Source organism: Amphiura filiformis, chromosome 19 (genome assembly GCF_039555335.1).
Source record: "Amphiura filiformis chromosome 19, Afil_fr2py, whole genome shotgun sequence".
Lineage (NCBI taxonomy): Eukaryota > Metazoa > Echinodermata > Ophiuroidea > Amphilepidida > Amphiuridae > Amphiura > Amphiura filiformis.
Genome location: NC_092646.1, coordinates 56,966,840 through 56,988,135, shown reverse-complemented (window position 1 = coordinate 56,988,135; position 21,296 = coordinate 56,966,840). Strand labels below are relative to the sequence as shown.

At 38.7% G+C, this 21,296-nt stretch overlaps 1 protein-coding gene across 1 annotated transcript; it reads left to right on the top strand.

Annotated features, from left to right (window-relative positions):
- The first annotated feature begins 8,319 nt into the window (after positions 1-8,319).
- On the top strand, positions 8,320-17,045 carry LOC140141548 (uncharacterized). The gene is made up of 6 exons (XM_072163456.1): positions 8,320-8,377; positions 11,799-12,842; positions 13,771-14,046; positions 14,145-14,246; positions 14,963-15,230; positions 16,258-17,045. Exons 2-5 carry the CDS (start codon positions 12,044-12,046, stop codon positions 15,175-15,177), a joined length of 1,392 nt encoding a protein of 463 aa, XP_072019557.1. The 5' UTR covers positions 8,320-8,377; positions 11,799-12,043; the 3' UTR covers positions 15,178-15,230; positions 16,258-17,045.
- Positions 17,046-21,296: the final 4,251 nt, after the last annotated feature.

Below are 21,296 nucleotides of genomic sequence, written 5' to 3'. Positions count from 1 at the left end.
GGGGGTAGTTACTTTTTAGATGTTTAGTTAATTATGTTACATCGAATATTCTACGTTGAATACAAAAGTCTGTAGGGTCCCTTACGGTTCCCAGATGGTTGAGAGTATTCACAACCTTTCTAATGTACATTTTGTAACAAGCGATTTACACAGTTATAGTCACTTGAAAAACGAGAAACTTTTCGAATATAAATTTTGGAATTGGTATCGAGGACCAACTTTGAAATGTAAAATTTGTTTGTAAGACTTCACACAATAAAATATATTGAAAACTTATGAAGGTCTGTTTATGTCATAGTCGATATTTGATAAATAAAAAATATGTTATTAATCATGATGTACGCATTCAAATAAGTGTCAAATGACCCACTGGTCTTCACTGACAACCCTCCCATCGATATACAAAAAATCTATGAAAAGGTACCCCAAAACTGTGGCACGTCACGCACATCTTCAACCAGGGAGGACCTTATTAACGCGTTGGTATGGTAAACTTTTTCGCCAGGATTGTAGCTCCCCTCCCGGGCTCCCCTCTCCCCTCAACTATTTACCTTTTCCCCTTAATTCCATCCCTTCCTCTCCCCAGCGTCTCTTTCCCCTCTCCCGTCGCCTCTCCTCTATCTGCACTCTCCTCTGCCCTATACACACTACTCTACTCCACTCCACTTTCGATCGCTCCCCTCCTCTTCCTTGCCTCCCCTCTTCCAATCCCCTCGCTCACTCTCTGTTTCTCAATCCTACTCCCCCCTAGCCTTCTCTCCTCCACACTCTCTCTCTCTCTCACTATCTTTCTCCTCCCTTTCTCAATTATTTTCGAGCAATAACTAATTTCGCAAGTCATAAAGCTTCAATCCAAATGACCCTCCCGCATGCGATATGCATAAGAATAGCCTGTGTATACATCACTTGTGTATCTAACCTTTAGTAATCTCTGGAGCTAATATTTCGATGATCTATATTTTTTTCACAAGGAAATAATCCTAGGATTATTTGACCATGTAAACCACGTTTTAAAATGTAGATTGAGCTGTTCGAATTCTCTGGTCGTGAATATTGCATTACAAAATTTATAGAAATCTTTTGTATACTTTTGTCAGGTGACAAAAGTTTAAAGTTTCTAACAACGTTTAAGGTATTAGTAACAACGTAAATCAAAACCAATGCTAAAACTCATGACTTGAAACGAGGCAATGAATAAAGGTTATGATCCAACCATATCCTGTTTGTACATTTAGGAACTGGGCACATTTTTTTAACATGGAAAATTTAAATTTTTGTTAAGCCGTGTGAAACGCTCGTTGATTGTATATAGGCCTATTTCTTTAAAACCGGTGAACTAATGTATAGGCCGATAAGATAACGAGGGAAGGTACTACAAAATTAGATTGAACTTATGGTACCAATCTTTTATACAGTTTATTTGTTAGGCCTCCAGCGTGACCACGAGGCATACTGTTTTTGCAATGTCCCGGCGTCCTTCCGTGCTTCCGCCAGGATGCTGTATCTCGTGAATGGATGGACGAATTGACTTCAGATTTTCAGGAAGGTGGGTCATGGTCAGAAACTTTGTTTTGGGTGATGTCCAGTTCAAGGTCATTGGCTTTCCAAGTTCCAAACATAGATCTGACTTTGTTTACAATAATTTGGGGGAATTCCAAAATGACTTTCCACACCATTATCTTGCACGTACAAGGGGGTTTCCCATCTCATGAAATACTTTCAGCTTGTAAACAAAGTTAAATAATTAAATTAAATCAAATTACTCAGGGCACATCACACCCTCCCCCTTAAAAGAAGAAAGTTCGAATGTAATGAAAACTTTCTTTAATGTTTTCCTCTTTACATCAACTTCAACATATTATTAACTCTGAGTATTTAACTCATACACAGTGACTACTTGTCACACAAGTTCCCTTTTAAAAGGAAATCTTTGTTTGTCAGTTTTTATGCAATTCTGGACAGGGCATCAGCCATTACATTGTCTTTTCCCTTAATATGTTTGATGTCCAGATTGTACTCTTGCAAGGTCAAACTCCACCTCAACAGTCTTTGGTTTTTGTTCTTCATCCTGTTGATGAAGGTGAGGGGATTGTGATCTGTGAAAACAAGTACAGGGTATACTGTGGTACCCAAATACACATTAAAATGTAGCAATGCCAATAGCAATGCTAGACACTCCTTCTCAATTGTGGAGTAATTTCTCTGGTGCTTGTTGAATTTCCTTGAAAAGTAACAAATGGGGTGATCTATTTGATCTTCACCCTCTTGCATCACAACACCTCCACAGCCTATGTCACTGGCATCAACAGTCAACTTGAACTGCTTCTGAAAATCAGGTGCAGTAAGTACTGGTGTGAACTCATGAGTATTGATTTGACTTTGTGAAAAGCGTTTTCACACTGTTCTGACCAAATGAATTTTGCATCTTTCTTCAACAAATCAGTCAAAGGACTTGCTATCTCTGAAAAGTTTGGACAGAACTTTCTATAATAGCCAACCATTCCTAGAAATCTCATGAGTGCCTTCTTGTTTACAGGTGTGGGGTATTGCTCAATTGCTTCAACTTTGGCTTTGATAGGCTTCACCTGACCTTGACCTACAACATATCCCAAGTATGTGACTGTGGCATGGCAAAACTCACTTTTTACCAGATTGACTGTCAATTGTACTTCAGACAGCTTCTTAAACAACTGATGGATTTGTTCCATGTGTTGTTCCCAAGTTTGACTGTAAACAATCAAATCATCTACATACGCTTCACATCCCTCTATGTCTGCCACAATTTGATTTACCATACTCTGAAATGTTGCTGGGGCGTTTTTCAACCCGAATGGCATAACTTTGTATTGGTAAAGACCAAATGGTGTACAAAAAGCAGAAATCTCTTTGGCACGGTCTGTGAGTGGAACCTGCCAGTACCCTTTCAAAAGATCAAATTTGCTAACAAATTTTGCATTCCCAACTTTGTCTATGCAATCATCAATTCTTGGAATCGGGTACGAGTCTGTCTTTGAATGAACATTTGCAGCTCTCATGTCTGCGACCAATCGGTATGAACCATCAGGCTTGGGAACAAGTATGCATGGTGAACTCCACTCACTACTTGGTTCTATGATATCATTGTCTAGCATGTAATTGATCTCATTTTTGAGATGTTCCATTTTCAATGGATTGACTCTGTAAGGATGCTGCTTAATTGGTTTAGTATCACCAACATCTACATCATGAAATGCAGCATTTGTTCTACTTGGCGTATCAGGAAATATATTGTCAAATTTGTGAATCAAATTTGCAATTTGACTTTGGTGATCTTGAGAAAGATGACCTAACTTTGAGTCCAAATTAATGAGCCCATCAGAATTGCTCAATTTTACATTATACTCTTTATCCTGGTCATATGTGACATCAGAATTGTCATCTTTACTCTTGTCTACATTGGCGATTTTGTCTACATCGGCATGTTTGTCTACATTAGCATGTTTTACTGTACACACAGGTTTTGGAATGCCACTGTCACTTCTTTCAACATACTCTTTGAGCATATTTATGTGGCATAACTGCCTGCTCTTGCGTCTACCAGGAGTCTTGATAATATAATCTACTTCACCCACTTTTAACTCTACTTCACATGGGCCATGATATCTGGCTTGCAATGGGTGTCCTGGAATTGGAAACAGTACTAGAACTTTGTCACCTGGTTTGAACACTCTCTCTTTGGCATGTTTATCATACCATTGTTTCATTTTGGCCTGACCCTGTTTCAAGTTTTCTTTGGCGATATCAGTTACTCTGTTAAGCCTATGCTTAAAATTGGAGACATAATCCAACAAATTGATATCTGATTTCTCATTGAGCCACTTTCCTTTCAACAACTTTAAGGGCCCGCGCACTGTGTGTCTAAACACTAACTCAAAAGGACTAAATCCCAAAGTTTCCTGAACAGCTTCCCTAGCAGCAAATAACAACAAGTGTACTCCGTGATCCCAGTCCCTCTGAAATTCCAAACAATATGTCCTGATCATGTTTTTCAAAGTTTGGTGGAACCTAATTTCTAGTGCACCTTGTGATTCTGGATGGTAAGCACTTGAGGTATACTGCTCTATACCTAATTGATACATGACCTGTTGAAATACTCCAGAAGTAAAGTTTGATCCTTGATCTGACTGTATGGACTTGGGGAGCCCCACAAATGTGAAGAACTTGGTTAAAGCTTTCACTATGGTCACTGCTTTAATATTTCTCAAGGGTATGGCTTCAGGAAAGCGTGTTGACGCGCACATAATTGTCAGAAGGTATTGATTACCTGACTTAGTCTTTGGTAGGGGCCTACACAATCAATAATAACCCTACTAAATGGTTCATCAAAGGCTGGAATTGGCTTTAATGGAGCAGGAGGTATTTTCTGATTTGGCTTCCCTACTACTTGGCATATGTGACATGTTTTGCAATATTCAGAAACATCTTTTCTGAGAGTGGGCCACCAGAAATGTGTCAGAATTCTTTCATGAGTTTTCTTAACACCCAAATGCCCTGCCATGGGACTATCATGTGCTATGTTAATTACTTCAGTGTGGTAGACTTTTGGTACCACAATTTGGTGCACTACCTTCCACTCTTCATCGGCAGGTACATCAAGGGGGCGCCATTTTCTCATTAGCACACCATCTTGTTTGTAAAACAGACAGAATTTTGTTCTGCTTCTTCTAGGGTCCATGCCCTTTGATTGATCTCTTTGAGTTCTGGGTCATTTTGTTGCTCCAGAATTAGCTTGTCATGACTTAATGGGTCTCTCATGGTTTCCCCAATTTGTTCATGCTCAGAGGCTGTGTCATTTTGAGGGGTATTTTTATCCCCAGGAGAAGGAAGTTTATCTTCTTTCTCATTCAACTGTGACACAACTGTGTCTTCCAAATTGTAGCCTAAGTCATCAATTTGGTTGTCCTCAATTGTTTCTAATGAAGCTCTCTTACTCATTGCCCGTGTCACTGCACATGCAGGAAATATCTCCTCTTCCTCACTATTATCATCCTGTAAACAGGGCTTATCTGTAACTATTGGGTCAGGAAAAACCTTCCCCCCTGCCAAATCATTTCCTAGCAACATGGACACTCCCTTGACTGGTAATTCATGTCTAACTCCTATGGTTACAGGACCAGAAACCAAGTCAGATGTCAAGTTAATTTTGTGGAGAGGTACATTCAGTATTTCCATCCCAATACCCTGGATCAAAGCATTACCTGCTGAACTATCCTCATTAAAGGGCAAAGTTCCTTCCAGAATCATAGATCGTGCACAACACGTATCTCGCACAATCTTGATGGGCTTTGGACTACCATTCTCACCAAGTGATACTACTCCCTCTAACACAAATGGTTCAAATTCTTCACACACCTTGTCTGTCTCACCTCCCTTTTTTGGGAATTCTTGTTTCTTGATTTGACTGACTTTTTTCTTTGACTCAAGTGACACTGCACATCCCACAGTATTACTAGCAGTTTGCTGCTGTTTTTGTGCGTCTTGTCTGCCTTTTAAGAAATAACACTGGGTCATCGTATGCCCTGGTCTCTTACAGTGAGTACAAGTTACTTTGGCTTTAAATTCAGTCCCAAATTTTGCTCTGTTACCTGAACTTCCTGGGGTCCCTCTACCACCAGCACTATGCTGTGAATTAGACTGAGATCTCCCTTCTTGTGTACCACCCTGATTTGTTCTAGGTTGATTATGGCTGAACCTGTTTGAATAACTTCTGTTATGACCAAATCTACTCCCATTCAATTTGTGAGTTAAGCCATAGTCGTCCGCCATTGTCGCCGCTTCGTTTAGCGTCTTAATTTTGCTAGCGCTTTCATCCAAATGAGTTTTTATGTCAACGTGGACACATTTCTTGAACTCTTCTATAAGAACTAATTGCTTAAGTTGGCCGAAATCATCTTTGACTTCTTTTGACCCAAGCCACCTGTCAAACATTTGTTCTTTTACTCTAGCAAATTCTACATGCGTTTGATCTGCTTGCTTTCTTGAATCTCTGAACTTTTGTCTGTATGCTTCAGGCACCAGTTCATAGGCCTTAAGGACTGCCTGTTTAACTTCTTCATAATCATTACACTTCTCTATTGGTAGAGCTGAGTAAGTTTCCTGGCCTTCCCCACAAAACTACTTTGTAACAGTAGGGTCCAATGCTCTGGAGGCCATTTCAAATTTGTAGCTACCTTTTCAAAATGTTGAAAGTACTCGTCAACTTCTTTCTCTTTGAATTTAGGCACAAGCTTTACATACTTTGTAACATCAAAGCCTGACTTTGACTTTGAGGAGAAACTTGATGAGTATTTGTCACCTAGCTTAGCCAACTTCTCGTGTTCAAACTCAATTTCTTTTTCTTTCAAATGTGCTTCCATTTGAATTTTTGCCAGTTTTTCCTTTTCTTCCATTTCTAATTTATGGTGCTCAAGCGCCATCTTTTCTTGGCGTGCTTTTTCTTCCATTGCTAGTTTTTGTTTTTCAATGTCTAGCCGTTCTTGTTTCTCTTTATTTTCCATATCTAATCTTTCTTGCTTTTCTTTATTTTGCATTTCTAGCTTTTGCATGTCCAACTGCAATTGCATTTTCATTTTTTCCATTTCCACCTGAACTTCTAGTTCTTTCAACTTAACTGCATCCCCGATTTCAGTTTTGACCTCTTTTCTCTTGTCCAAAATGGATTCCTCAAAATACTCTTCATCAACCAAAACATCAATTAAGGCATTTTTGATTATTTGTTTTCTGTTGGCTTGCTTTACATCCAATTCATAGTATTTTGCAAATGCTAATAAATCAGGTTTCTTCAACTTATCAAACTTCTCCCAATCTATAGTTTCAAGAAACTCTTCTGCTTTAAACTCTGCCATATTCTACTTTCACTTTCAAGACTCAGTATATAAATGCCAACTTTTTTTACAGTGTATCTCCCGGACGACAAGCCCCCAATTTTGTTACGAGTCGTACTTGACTCAAGGCCAAAATCACCTTTTACCCGAACTCACACGAATGCACAACACAAATACACGGTTTGATTAAGCTAACATAATCTAAGTCTTTAATTGAAAACAAAGTATGCTTGGTACATATAACAACAATATACACTAAAATCACACAATCAGTTTTACTCTATCGGTACTTAACCAGCGGTCTTCTTGTTGGTGATTCTAGAGTTCTTGCAATGTTCTGGACGACTGATGTAATATATCCTTATTCACTTGTCCTGCGAAAATCAGTGAAGTCCATAGTACACTTGCATTTATAAATCCTTGCGTATAAAATCCTCATACGAAAATGATGATGCTTCCTCCAATCTCCTTTGCACTGCTATCTCCACAAATATATCTCCTTGCGCTGCTTCCTCCACAAATATATCTCCTTGCGCTGCTTTCTCCACAAATATATCTCCTTGCGCTGCTTTCTCCAAAAATGGTGTTTCTTTCACCATTCTCTCTTTCTCCAGGGAACAGGTTTCTTTAACACAGCTCCGCTGTTTCTTGACCGATGCCCGGCCCTCACAAACCCAGCAAACCCCCGCAAGCTGACAGAAGAACTTTTAATCCTTCGATGAGGAAGAGCACTTTTGTGTGCTCGCTGTCTTCTTCGTTGCTGTATTAAAATTAGCTCAATTATTGGCTATATAAACTGGTTAAAATGTACTTCTTTTTGAAGCACGAAGACCATCACACACATGTGGAGTATCTCAATCTCCCACGGCATTCTGTCAAGTCCCAACAAAAACTTCCAGCTTTTTATATCAGTACTCATGCAAAAACCCATCATCTATTAATAAACCATTACTTCAATCACATTTTCACAACATTGCTGCAATCTTGGGATTTCCCAAGATTAATTATACACATTCACCTTTCACATTACATCACTTCCTGGGGGGTTTTCCTGATGGTGCAATAATGAACTGGGGCTTTCCAAGTTCCAAACATAGATCTGACTTTGTTTACAATAATTTGGGGAATTCCAAAATGACTTTCCACACCATTATCTTGCACGTACAAGGGGCTTTCCCATCTCATGACATACTTTAAGCTTGTAAACAAAGTTAAATAATTAAATTAAATCAAATTACTCAGGGCACATCACAGTATGATCAGCACTCGGCTCTTTACGTTGGTCAGTTCGGGTGTCAGGTACTCGAGAAAAGGACATAGGCATACAATGTGCCCGCGAAAACGCATTGGCAAACTATTTTCAGCCCCCCCCCCCCCTCGTTTAGTTGTGACACAGGCCTTATTGTACTATTAGGGAAGTGCACTAGGTAACACTTCCCTTGTATTATTGGGTCAATTTCACAATAGCAATACTTCCGTCTATTTAGAATCAGTACAGCAACTGAAGATTGACGGTGAGTGGACACTTTTCTAACACTTATAATTACACAGATTTATTGAGACTTTAATTAAGTGAATAAAAAGCCAGACACGGTGCATCGAATATCGAAAGCATAGAGGTTCGGTAGTATAATAGTGTGACTATGTTCATCAGTGAGAAGAGCAATGGTGAGAATATTTTTTCAGATTCTATGTAAAATTAACAGGAAACAAAACTGCGACCAATTACACTCAGTACGACAGTGGCCATCCTCTATTGTTATGCATAGTCGTGCTAAAGGTCGATCGATACATGTTGAAATCATCATATTTCAGGAATACACCTTTTTAGCGTTGATATTAATGTTCTCGGTCAAATAAAAAACAATAAGTATATAGAATATATACATTTGTTTCAGTAATGTCGGATAAAAACATGGCACATGGTATACTTTAAAAAAAATCCTGGTGTTAAAATTAGACATGAAATTGTGTCTTTTTAAGATTTTTTTATTTTTACAGGCCTTAACTTCGACCGTGAGCTTTTTTGGAATTAACTTTTTAGCGTTTCAAACGACTTTGAAAACTTGTTTGATTTATTGTTGTTAATGAGTTATGTACGTTTTACAAAAGTGTTGTTGTTTCAGCCCTCTTTACAACAACAACAGAAAACTTTTGGTGCGCTGTTCCTTATGACAAGCTCATAGCGCTTACAAAGTAAAAATATAAACATCTTAAGGTACACAAGCAAAACCTTAAATAAATAACATTATAGAGTACAAGCCTTAAATTTACATAATACGCGTACAAGTCTTAAATATAAAGATCAACAAAGTAAAACACATCATGGAAAAAGATAGGTCTTAATTGACTTTTTAAAACTCGCGATGGAAGAGGATTCTCTTATTGTGATAGGAAGTTTATTCCATTCCCGTGAAGCACATAAAGTAAATGTCCTGTCTCCTGCTCTAAGGTGAGCCTTGGGGTAATCCAAACGAAGGAAATCATTGACGGATCTGAGATTACGGGTTGGATGATAAATATGAAGACAAGTATTCAGATAATCTGGTGCTAAGTGGTTTAGAGTCTTGTAGACGTAGAGGAGCAGTTTGTAGATAATACGATGTTGGACAGGTAGCCAATGAAGAGCAGACAGCAATGGTTGCGATTCGTGCTTGCGAGGTACATTAAAAACAAATCGAGCTGCCCAGTTTTGAAGACGTTGAAGTCGAAGGACATGTTTATGTGGAATTGAAGACAAGAGACCATTACAGTAATCCAACCGGGAGTGAACGAGCAGCATGATTACAAGTATCCTTATCAATATATTTCCGTATTCTAGTTAAATTACGTAGATGAAATGTAGTTGTTTTGCATAAATTAGTGATGTGCGTTGTCATAGACATATTTGTATCAAAAATGAACCAAGATTACGAACTGACTCTGATGGCAAGATGGTTGAATCTCCCATTTTGAGTGCAACATTGTTGATAAAGCGTGTGTTATGAGGAGACGATGCAATGAAAAATTCAGTTTTATCATTGTTGAGTTGTAATTTGTTTTGAATCATCCAAGTTTTGATTTCATATATACAGTTTTGAAGTTTTGCAATAGCATTATCTAATTCACCAGGTATCTTAGGATTACAGGAGACGTAGAATAACTCAAAAACCACGTGACCTACAAAAGAATATATGTGATAATTAAATTCTTCTACACACTCGCTATGAATTGATCAATGTAATTTTTGCCAAAGCTCACAACCATTCGCAAGTTGCTGTGAACTACCAAATCGCAACAGTGTAAAATAGTTGCTAACCTTAACGCAGCAACATGTTTCAAATTATGCCTGTTAATAAAATTATCTCGAGTGGCGATCTTTTCAAATCAAAAGCTCTTGTATGTAAATCAGGGTTTACAACCAACAAACGAAAACGAATTGCCTACTACAGTTCTCGCATTAGCAACGTGTTTGTTCCAAAATTACTCAGATCAGTGTCCACTTCTGTGCCAGGACTTTGGAAGAACCGGTGGCGTTGAGTGTGTAGTACAAATTGTGAGTGCCCTAAAGAGTCCTGAATGTGAATTTGAAGACGATGAGCTGTTGGAAGGAGCCTTTAACTGCGCGTTAGGAGTGCTACATAATTCGTCGGGTGTATTACATAGTGACGGATGTTAAACTTCGCCAGAAAAAAAGTTTTTGAGTTAGACGCGATCAAAGAGTACGCCGATTTGTGATCAACCGTAGCAGAATATTGTCAAGTAAAATCCTCTAAAAGTTGCTGTATTTTTAAAAACTAGTATCTAAAGTATCTTGAAACATCTATCACATGGAGAATTATTCGCTATTAAATCAGTAAAATGATTACAAAGTTATACGTCAGTATGTAAAAACGTGAAAACGTTGCACCCTAAAGCTACCCTAACATCCGTCACACATCCGTCACTATGTCTTGCGCCAATATCGCTCACGCTAATCTGGTCTCTCGTGTTGATCTATGGACATCCGTCACACATCCGTCACTATGTCTTGCGCATAAAAGTCGGATCAAGGAAGGACTTCGAGCATCCGTCGGTTCTTTACGCTTATTATTAAACGCTTTTTTTCATGATAAAACCGACTCGTCACGAGTGCCCATGACATACATGGCATATTGTATTTGAGTATTTACTCCTGATCTTACTAGTACTCAGTCTCATGATATAGCTAATCACACAAGCTGTAACTTCTTTTTACAAAACGCCAATGATTGTATTCAGTTTTACCAATTTACACTGTATTATCTGTAAATTTGGAGCCGCCTCTAAACGCCTCTGAACATATTTTGATCATCTTTCAATAACCTACTCATTAAAAAGGATCATATTTTCATTTTTTATTACTTAATCATCCCTTTTATATTGTAAAGCTTTGAAATAATGTCTCTAAATAATTGTCGAATCAACTCGAACCATTAAAAATTTATTAAAAGTGATATTTTACTAAACTAATGATCCATTGAATATCTGCTCTACGTAAAAGTTTTTGGTTTATACCCAGTTATCAACATCCGTCAAGAAATCATGTAGGTTTCAATGAACAATATTGAATTACGTACGTTCAAATTGAAAAATAATGTTTTTACATAGTGACGGATGTGACAGATACGCTCTTGTATGTATTCGCTGGCGAAGTGACGTAATAAATCGGATTAACTACCATATATCACGCTGCACTACAAGCAGGTTGCACTCATCACCTGTGAATGTCTGCATTCATAGATACCGCTCTTTTAAAAGATACTAATTACAGGTGCGAGTGATCAAAATGATATGGCGCTAGTTTATAACATAAAAAGCCAAATTACATAAAAGACACCTTCAACAATATAACATTAGCTCGTTCGCGAAAGTAGGACTGCCAAGTATTACGAATTCTTAATTGAGTTATAATATATTTTTGTCTTGTTTCAGCAGAAAATGTCTAAATTCCGCGGACGTCTCGCAGTATTGAAGAAACTTCCGGCGGTGTTTGGAAAATTTTGGAGAAAGTTGAAGAAAATATCCGTGAAAGAGGCTAAAAGCAAATAGATGAATCACTCCAGTACTTGAACGGAATAGACGATTTCTGCACGGAGAAAGTGATTGAGGCATTATGTCGCATTGAAAGTGTGACAACACAGCTCGCCGGACTTTCAGATAATGATGACACAACTGAGCATATGGACATATACATACCTAAAATTCGTTTAGTAGCGGAATACCTTGTACAGAATAACTTCGCTGAGCTTTTTGTAAAGATAGCGGCATCGACCGCGCATCATGGTTTACAACCAACAAACGAAAACGAATTGCCTACTACAGTTCTCGCATTAGCAACGTGTTTGTTCCAAAATTACTCAGATCAGTGTCCACTTCTGTGCCAGGAATTTGGAAGAACCGGTGGCGTTGAGTGTGTAGTACAAATTGTGAGTACCCTAAAGAGTCCTGAATGTGAATTTGAAGACGATGAGCTGTTGGAAGGAGCCTTTAACTGTGCGTTAGGAGTGCTACATAATTGTATTAGACTTTGTGTAGAAAATCGAAGCAGGTACCGCAGAGCCGATGCTGTGAAGATACTAGGCGGTTTAAGAAAAGGTGACATTTCCGATGTGAATTTGCTGTTAATTCTTGCCTACATCGTTGACGAAGAAGAAAGCGAAACGCTTGCCAAATCGGAAGGATGTGTTAGAATGTTAATCGAGTTACTAAAGGAAGCCGTCAGTCGCGACGATCACTTTGGCTTCACCGAAAATGAATCATATTACTCAGCGACAGAACTGTTGGACGGTCTGAATCATTTGGCAATCAATGACGCAATCAAAGCGGAAATCGCTAAGCACGGTGGGATGCATTGCATCATCAGAATGCTGCAACCCGATTTTTCTGAAGAAGAACACGTGGTTGCTACTCAAGCGTTATGGAATCTGTCATTCCTTGATAGCATCAAACACACAAGTGAAGTCCAGGCCACCCTTCCAAGTAAGCATAATAAGATTTTACACTATACACCATGTAATCTTCTTAAGTAATTATTACATATATTCTATAGTTTTTTGAGTACATCATTCTCTCTATAAACAAAACTCCGGGGGGGGGCACTTCAATATGCAATGGATATATGTGTAGGGCTGGGACTTTCACACTTAGGGGCATTCGGTGAGAGCAAAATGTAAAAAATATGGGGTCATTGGGTGAGAGCATGATTTTTGGTATTCGGTGAGAGCAGAATGTAAAAAATATGGGATCATTGGGTGAGAACATGACTTTTTTAAATGGAATCTTTGGGTGAGAGCCAAAATAGCACCACAGAAACCTCGAAAATCAAATTTCTAGTTCTAAATGGCTTCATATTTCTTTTTCTTTTTCAAAATAAGTAACAAAATCAGTGATAAATGAAAGTTGCTGTTCAAATTGAACTTGTAAGGGTCTTTGGGTGAAAAAAAAAAAAAAAAAATAGGGGGTCTTTGGGTGAAAGAGCATATGTTCGTAAAAAATATAGGGTCTCTGGGTGACAGCGATGCTGAAAAAGGGGGTTTTAACAGCCCTACATACGCGTCACCTCCAAAGTTGGTGTCCTTCTGTTATCAAATAATTTTGACTTTAAAAAAAAGATATAATACAAATGTTATTAAACATTGATATTTTATGTATTTTTGATATTCAACAGTCCTCGAAGTAAACTGTATAAATCTAATTATGTGTACTTAAAGTGTAATGTAGCTGGGATGAAAAGTCACCCATCAATTGAAAATATTTATTAATTTTATTTATTTCAATATATTAATATTATTATTATTGTTATTATTGATATTATTATTATACTTTCAGAATCTTAATTGAACTTTCTTGATCTCCGCTTCACAAGCGCACTCATTCATCATCGCTTTATTTTTGACTAATTTTGCAGCATTGCAATCTTTGGCAACATCTGAAAGCCAACCAATTCGAGAAGCAAGTTCCTATGCTGTATGGGAAATTCAGGACAACCAGCGAACAGTTGAACACCCGAATTATGATGATCATCCGCCATCTTATCAAGAAACTGTCGAGGCACATGCGCAAAGTGGTCCATCTGGTCACGTGATGATAAGCTACCAATGGGATTCTCAAGATCGTGTTACCGCCATCAGAGATAAGTTGATTCAAACTGGATACAAAGTATGGATGGACGTAGACAAAATGCGTAAGTTTGAATTATTCTCGGAATGTTTTACATGTTTACATGCAATATTGATACTATCGTTACTATCGTGCTCTAATAATATGTCTTTCTATGTTCAGGAGGAGATATTCTTGATGCAATGGCAGATGCTGTAGAAAAATCGGACGTGATTCTCATTTGTATGACTGAAAGATACAAGGATAGTACCAGCTGCAGATCAGGTAACAATGGTAATCCATTTGAAGACCTGAGCGCAAGAAGACCGTAAATCCACTTGGCCCTTCAACATGTATACACCAGAGTTGCGTATAGTTTCGAATAGTTTGGTAATGTTTTACACATGTTCAGGGGCCAAAACAAATCTTTCACAACCTTTCATGATGTTTTTACCCTTGAATATGTATTAAACATTATAAAACCATAAGAAACTATACGTAACTTAAGTGTATACATGTTGAGGGGCCAAGTAGACTTACCGTCTTCTTGCGCGCAGGCGATCTTCATTTGTATTTTACGCATTTTATATGGTCTTGTAAACACCTCAAATAAAGACAGTCCGCACTTTGTGTAACTCGTCCTACAGCAAAACCCAATCTTGTTATGACAATTTGCTATAAGGTCGGGTGTAGAATCTTGTTAGATCTAATATAATACGCAATTTGCTACCACTCTAAATTGACAAAGATTGATATCAGTATATGAAAGTTGGTGCATTTTTAAATTTGCAAATGATGGTTCCGGCATCGTGCATCGTTTTCATTTGCAATTTGCAACCACTTTCATACTGGTATCAATCTTTGTCATTTTAGGTCAAACCGGGTATTTGGTCAAACCAGGCAGACAGTGTGCCCTATAATATGCCTCCTGTTTAATACGCATGTGGATACAGAACTTAGGCCTAAATGTAACTGTAAAATATCTTTTAATATGCATACAGAAGCTAAATATGCCTCTAAGAAGAACAAGCACATCGTGCCATTACTGCTGGAGGCCGACTATGATCCAGATGGATGGCTTGGAATACTTCTAGGTACAAAGCTATTCTATAAGTTCTGTTCTGATGATGAGATGACGAAAAAACATGGAAGGACTCTTCAGAGAACTAGGCAATCGTGGACGAGCAGAATTAACATCACCATCAGCAGCAGCTGAATCTACAACAGCCGCATCAGCAACTTCAGCAAAGGCTGAAGACGATGTGGATGGTAAGCCTTGTACTATTTTATCAGATAGTACTACCTCAAGAAATGCTTCTTCGTACTAATGTTGTTCACCACTTGAGAACCACTAGGATCCACAACATGCTCATCTATCACTCAGGGTACACTTATATTTAACCCCTATACATTTGCACATAAATTGAATGACCTATTGGGTACAAAACTCGTACTCTGCAACTCGAGGTCAAATTTTGCTCTATGATTGTTTGATTGAGGTTATTGAACTATGCCATTGGGATTAGGCCATTGTGGTTCATAGTAAACAAAGCAAATAGGTTCGTGATATGCGGCTTTTAAACGTACGTAACGGGTTTCACATCCTGATCCTGACCTTTAGCGTAACCTTTGGTTTCCGCCACTTCAACGACAGGGAGAGACATTCGGTACCGGACAGTTTGTCACTCCTTTGTCACCTAAACAGCCATCTGGTATATACCGAGCTCACTCATACTATGAGTGAGCTCGGTATATACCATGAAGCAGGCGGCGGATGACATGATAGAGAGAGAGAGAGAGAGACGGCAAAACTGCTCAGCCGTCAGTCATAGGCGTATATCTTTGGGTGGAGGGGTGGGGACAAATCCTCAATATTTTGCCAGGGGCATGGTCCATATAATCATCCCCTTTAGGTGGGTTTCTGACCAAATTAGCCTCATTTTTGTACCATTTAAAACCATTTTTACCCCAAAAGTCCCCATTTTGCGCGTTTCATGAGAATATATTCCAATTTTGCACCATTTTCATCAGCTTAGCTGCAGTATGACAACATTTTTCGTACGCTTCGCCCGCATTTGTACCATAAACTTATTTTGTCGCCAAAATGTACTCGATTCACTACTTCAAAAACAAAAACTAATTTCAAACACCATCCCCCATGTCCAAAAGAAATATACGCCACTTAGATTACTTACCATCAGCACCATCTTGAGTGGTCGTAATCATAATATTCGTTTTTAAAACTGTCATTTAAGTGAAATAAAACTGTTACATATTTTGTACTGTTTCTAATTAGGTCCCGTGTCTGTTCGTGCTGAGCCAACGGTCACAATGGCTCCACCGACTTTCGGCGAAGAAGCCCATCAGAGCAGTTCTACCGACAAAGCTTCCACGTGGTCTGCAGAAAAGGTGCAATCATGGCTGCAGGATATCGGTTTATCGGCTATGTCGTCCGCACTTGGCTTCCAGTGCGATGGAAATCATTTGAATGAAATGTACGAGCAATACAAGCGATCACCTGATGTCTTCCAGAACGAAATGAAGACGGATCTTCAGATGAATTATGGTGATCGTTTGAAGTTAATAACAGGTCTTAAACAATTGTTTAAAAGTGAGTAACATTGCGGACCTCTTGCGCCAAGTAGCCCACAGATCATTTTGAAGAGGATACTCTCTCCTCCTCATACATGTCATGTACTCGTCACACTATCTTGATTTCTATTTGAAGAGTTTGTTTCCAAAGGCGCTAAATCCAATAGCTGCCTTGTGTCACATTTTTATGGTATATTTTAATATTTTTAAAGTTCAAATGACATTTAACGATTAGAATGGATATGTTTATAATTCTAGCTTATTTTCTAACTATTTTCAAAATCATTTTGTCCCCTAAAAATTCTCCAATGCAAAGTTTTAAAATGGCTGCCAATGGATTTAGCTAAATAATTTTCTTTTATATTTATTGTTTTCGTCTTCGCACGTGGGAGGTTAAAGAAATTTGCAATTATTTTTTTAAAGATACCAAAGAATTGTTATAACTATTCTAGTGCTCCAATGTTATTAGATTAGCAAGAAGGTTACTGCTACTCTTAAAGGAGTATTTCGTGATCCTAGCATCCTCTTTTATGACATTTTTCAGTACATATCCACGAAAAAGCTTATTCCCAAAATTTCAGTTGATTCCGATTTTGCGTTTGCGAGTTATGCATGATTATGTGTATTACACTGCTCCATAGACAATGCGTTGTAATTTCGTTCTGGTGCACCAGAACGAAATTCAAATTTTACGATATCTTTGCAAAACGAATTAATCTGCAAGAAATATTTTGTACATAAACATTATGTAGCCAGAATATCTTCAATTGAATTTTACATAAAGCAGCCTTTGGATTTAGCGCCTTTTGGAAACAAATTCTTCATTTATGGAGACATTATGTCAGGACATCGTAACACATAGTGGCATCAAGTGAGTTTTCCCCCCAATTTTCTGTTTCGCATATGATGTAAAGATTTAGAGCTAGCTATAGTAATACTGGTACGAACGAATAGAATAAATTACCTTCGCTCAAATGCAATTCTTTTGTATCGCATATCAATATCACGTGATTACCAAATCGCCACTTTCACGCCCCATTGGGAGATATTTGGCCATCTCAGTCTTTCGTTTCATCGCCAATATGGCCAACTTTTGCTTACAACATGGCAACCCCGCCTAGACGGAAGTGTCTATACACAAAATGTGAGTCAATGTTGAAGCAGTACAACTTCAGCGCGAATTTGAGACCGTAAAATTTATTAATCGAAGGGCCATAAAAACGTGTTTAGTTTTTGAGTTCCATTGCACCCTGTGTACAAACTAACGGTCGTTTCATCTTTTCAGTTTCGGTTTCGGTTTCAGTTTTCGGTTTCGGATCTCATTGGTATTTTGAAGTGTTAGCATGGTACATGTGAACAATCCTTTTATTCTACTGAAAAGTTGAACGAAGATAATTTCTGTTTTTGGTTTGGGGAGTTATGTTAATTTCTGACATGAAAACGTGAGATGAGAGGGTTGGTGTTAATATAGACAAAAGAAGTGTCTAAATTTTACGGTCGTAAATTCGCGATAAGTTGTACGGCTTCAATTGACTTGCGTTTGGTGTATATGTACTTCTGCCTAGGCGGGAGTGACTCACGAAAATAGCCTAGCATTGAAATATATACTAACCATGTTGTCAAGTTATAAGCAAACGTTTTTCATATTGGCGATGAAACGAGAAAATAGCCAAATATCTCCCAATGAGGCGTGCAAGTGATGTTGATGCGTATAATGCACGTACTCTCCCATGGGTGGCACATATCACAAATGACCATACGGGTATGCTCCCCCGGAAAGACCCCCATTGTTGGATTACTCATCTCCGAATTGAAAGACCCCCTATATTTGACCAAAATAGAGCTCCAATTGACCCTTGATTTAGATCATTTCAGCTCTAAAAGGTATTTTCAGGCGATTTTTAACCAGAAAGCCAATACAGACCATTGATTTTGACTGTTCGCAGCTCCAAAAGTTACCATTTTACTTGTTGTACTTGTTCGCAGCTCCAAAAGTGCACCCTTCTACCGGTACGCCGTCAGTTCCCAAAGACCCACCACCTCAAAATTCCGGGGGAGCATACCCACCAAAATAGAATCCTCAGCATCTCAATAAAAGTGCATTATTTTGTACAATTTCTCTCCCCACAAGTGATACGCATTATTATAGCAGCAGTCCTGTCGCTGCGCTGCAGATTAGTTTATACGAAATATTTTGAAGGGAGGTCCAGGGCGAGGAACGTCTACATCAGAGGTTATAATTGACGGTGTTAAGAACTTATCTGGGTGCGTTTTTTGGTGCATATGCGTTTCTAAACGGGAATATACACACACGTAACTTTGAAACCGGGGATGCACTTGGAAACGGAAAGACCCTATATATCCCGTTTGACTCAATGATTTTAATCATTTAAAAATATTAACATCAAAGTGGGGCTATGGAGGGGACAAATCCATCTGTCCTTCAGATTCTGTGCGTAACCTAGGGGTTATTTTTGACTGTCAAATGTCTATGTCCATTCACGTCAAGACTCTTTGTTCTAACCTTACATACCAGCTTCGCAACATTTCCCGGATACGTCGGTACTTGGATTATGACACTTGTCATCTGGTCATAAGAGCCCTTGTCCTTTCCAAGATCGATTATGGCAATGGGCTGCTTCTTGGCTGTTGTAAAGCAGACATTCAAAGACTACAACGGATCCAGAATTGGGCTGCGAAGCTGATATGTAAGGCCCTCAAATATGATCATGCCACACCGTATTTAAAGCAGTTACACTGGCTCCCTGTTGAAGAGCGCATCAATTTCAAAGTTTTAGTCACTGTGTTTAAATGCCTCACCAAGAGTGTTCCTGAGTACCTGTCTGATTGTGTTTCCCTGCACTGCCCTGCGCGTGCAGGCCTGCGTTCTGCTTCTGATACCACCCTCCTGACAGAGCACAACACAATCAAAACACTCATGTCAGCTGAACGCAGGACCTTCTCCTATGTTGCGCCTCGAACCTGGAATAGACTGCCAATTGGTATCAGGGAATCACAATCAGTGGGTATTTTCAAGAGGGTTCTAAAGTCACACTTGTTTCCATAGATTTTGTAGCCTTCACAGGCAGTTCTCATTTATTTATTTTCTTCATGTTCTTCTTTTGCTTTGTTTTGTGTTTTTGTTTTGAGCGCTACGTTCTAAATGTAGCAGCGCTATATAAATATTTATAATGTATGTATGTATGTATATACGGCATGCATTATATGCTTTATTTGGTGATTATATACCATAGTGTGTAAGTACACATACAACACAATAAATTGCAACATTGCTAATAAAGAAGTTCGATAAACAGTAATTTGAACATTGATACTTTCAAATTAATTTTGGGATGTGTCGGTTGGAATATAACCAACACCATGGAAGCAAAGATCCTTAGGATTTTTGATGGAAGACAAGATATGCTGGACTCAGGAAAAGAGAGAGATCACGTATATGTCCTTTTTGTCCTTTCTTTTTTCCAATATAGAGTTTGATAGGGTTAAAGTTCTATGATTGGAAGAATCTGTGGGTACGGGTGATTATTTTCGTACCCAAATCTCAAAATGGCCAAAAAGTGAGTTAAGGTTTTCTGGTTTTGAACCCTCGATATGTAGATCGTGTGATGTGGATGGTAAGCCTTGTACTATTTTATCAGTTACTACTTACACTTCCTCAAGAAATGCTTCTTCGTACTAACGTTGTTCATCACTTGAGAACCACTAGGATCCACAACATGCTCATCTATCAGGGTACACTTATTTAACCCCTATACATTTGCACATTCATTGAATGACCTATGAAAATTTGGGTACAAAACTCATACTCTGCAACTCGAGGTCAAATTTTGCTCTATGATTGTTTGATTGAGGTTATTGAACTATGCCATTGGGATTAGGCCATTGTGGTTCATAGTGAACAAAGCAAATAGGTTCGTGATACGCGGCTTTTAAACGTACGTAACGGGTTTCACATCCTGATCCTGATCATTAGCGTAACCTTTGGTTTCCGCCACTTCAACGACAGGGGGAGACACTCGGTACCGGACAGTTTGTCACTCCTTTGTCACCTAAACAGCCATCTGGTACCGAGCTCACTCATAGGCGTAGATCTCTGGGTGGAGGAGTGGGGACAAATCCTCAATATTTTGCCAGGGGCATGTTCCATACAATCACCCTCCCCCCTTTAGGTGGGTTTCTGACCAAATTAGCCTCATTTTGGTACCATTTTAAACCATTTTACCCCCAAAAGTCCCCATTTTACGCGTTTCATGATAATATATTCCAATTTTGCACCATTTTGATCATGTTCATCAGCTTAGCTGCAGTATGACAATTTTTTTCTCACGCTTCGCCCGCATTTGTACCATAAACTTATTTTGGCGCACTACTTAAAAAAAAATCAAACCCCATCCCCCATGTCCAAAAGAAATATACACCACTTAGCTTACTTACCATCAGCACCATCTTGAGTGGTCGTAATCCTAAGTCATTTAAGTGAAATAAAACTGTTACATATTTTGTACTGTTTCTAATTAGGTCCCGTGTCTGTTCGTGCTGAGCCAACGGTCACAATGGCTCCGCCGACTTTCGGCGAAGAAGCCCATCAGAGCAGTTCTACCGACAAAGCTTCCACGTGGTCTGCAGAAAAGGTGCAATCATGGCTGCAGGATATCGGTTTATCGGCTTTGTCGTCCGCACTTGGCTTCCAGTGCGATGGAAATCACTTGAAAGAAATGTACG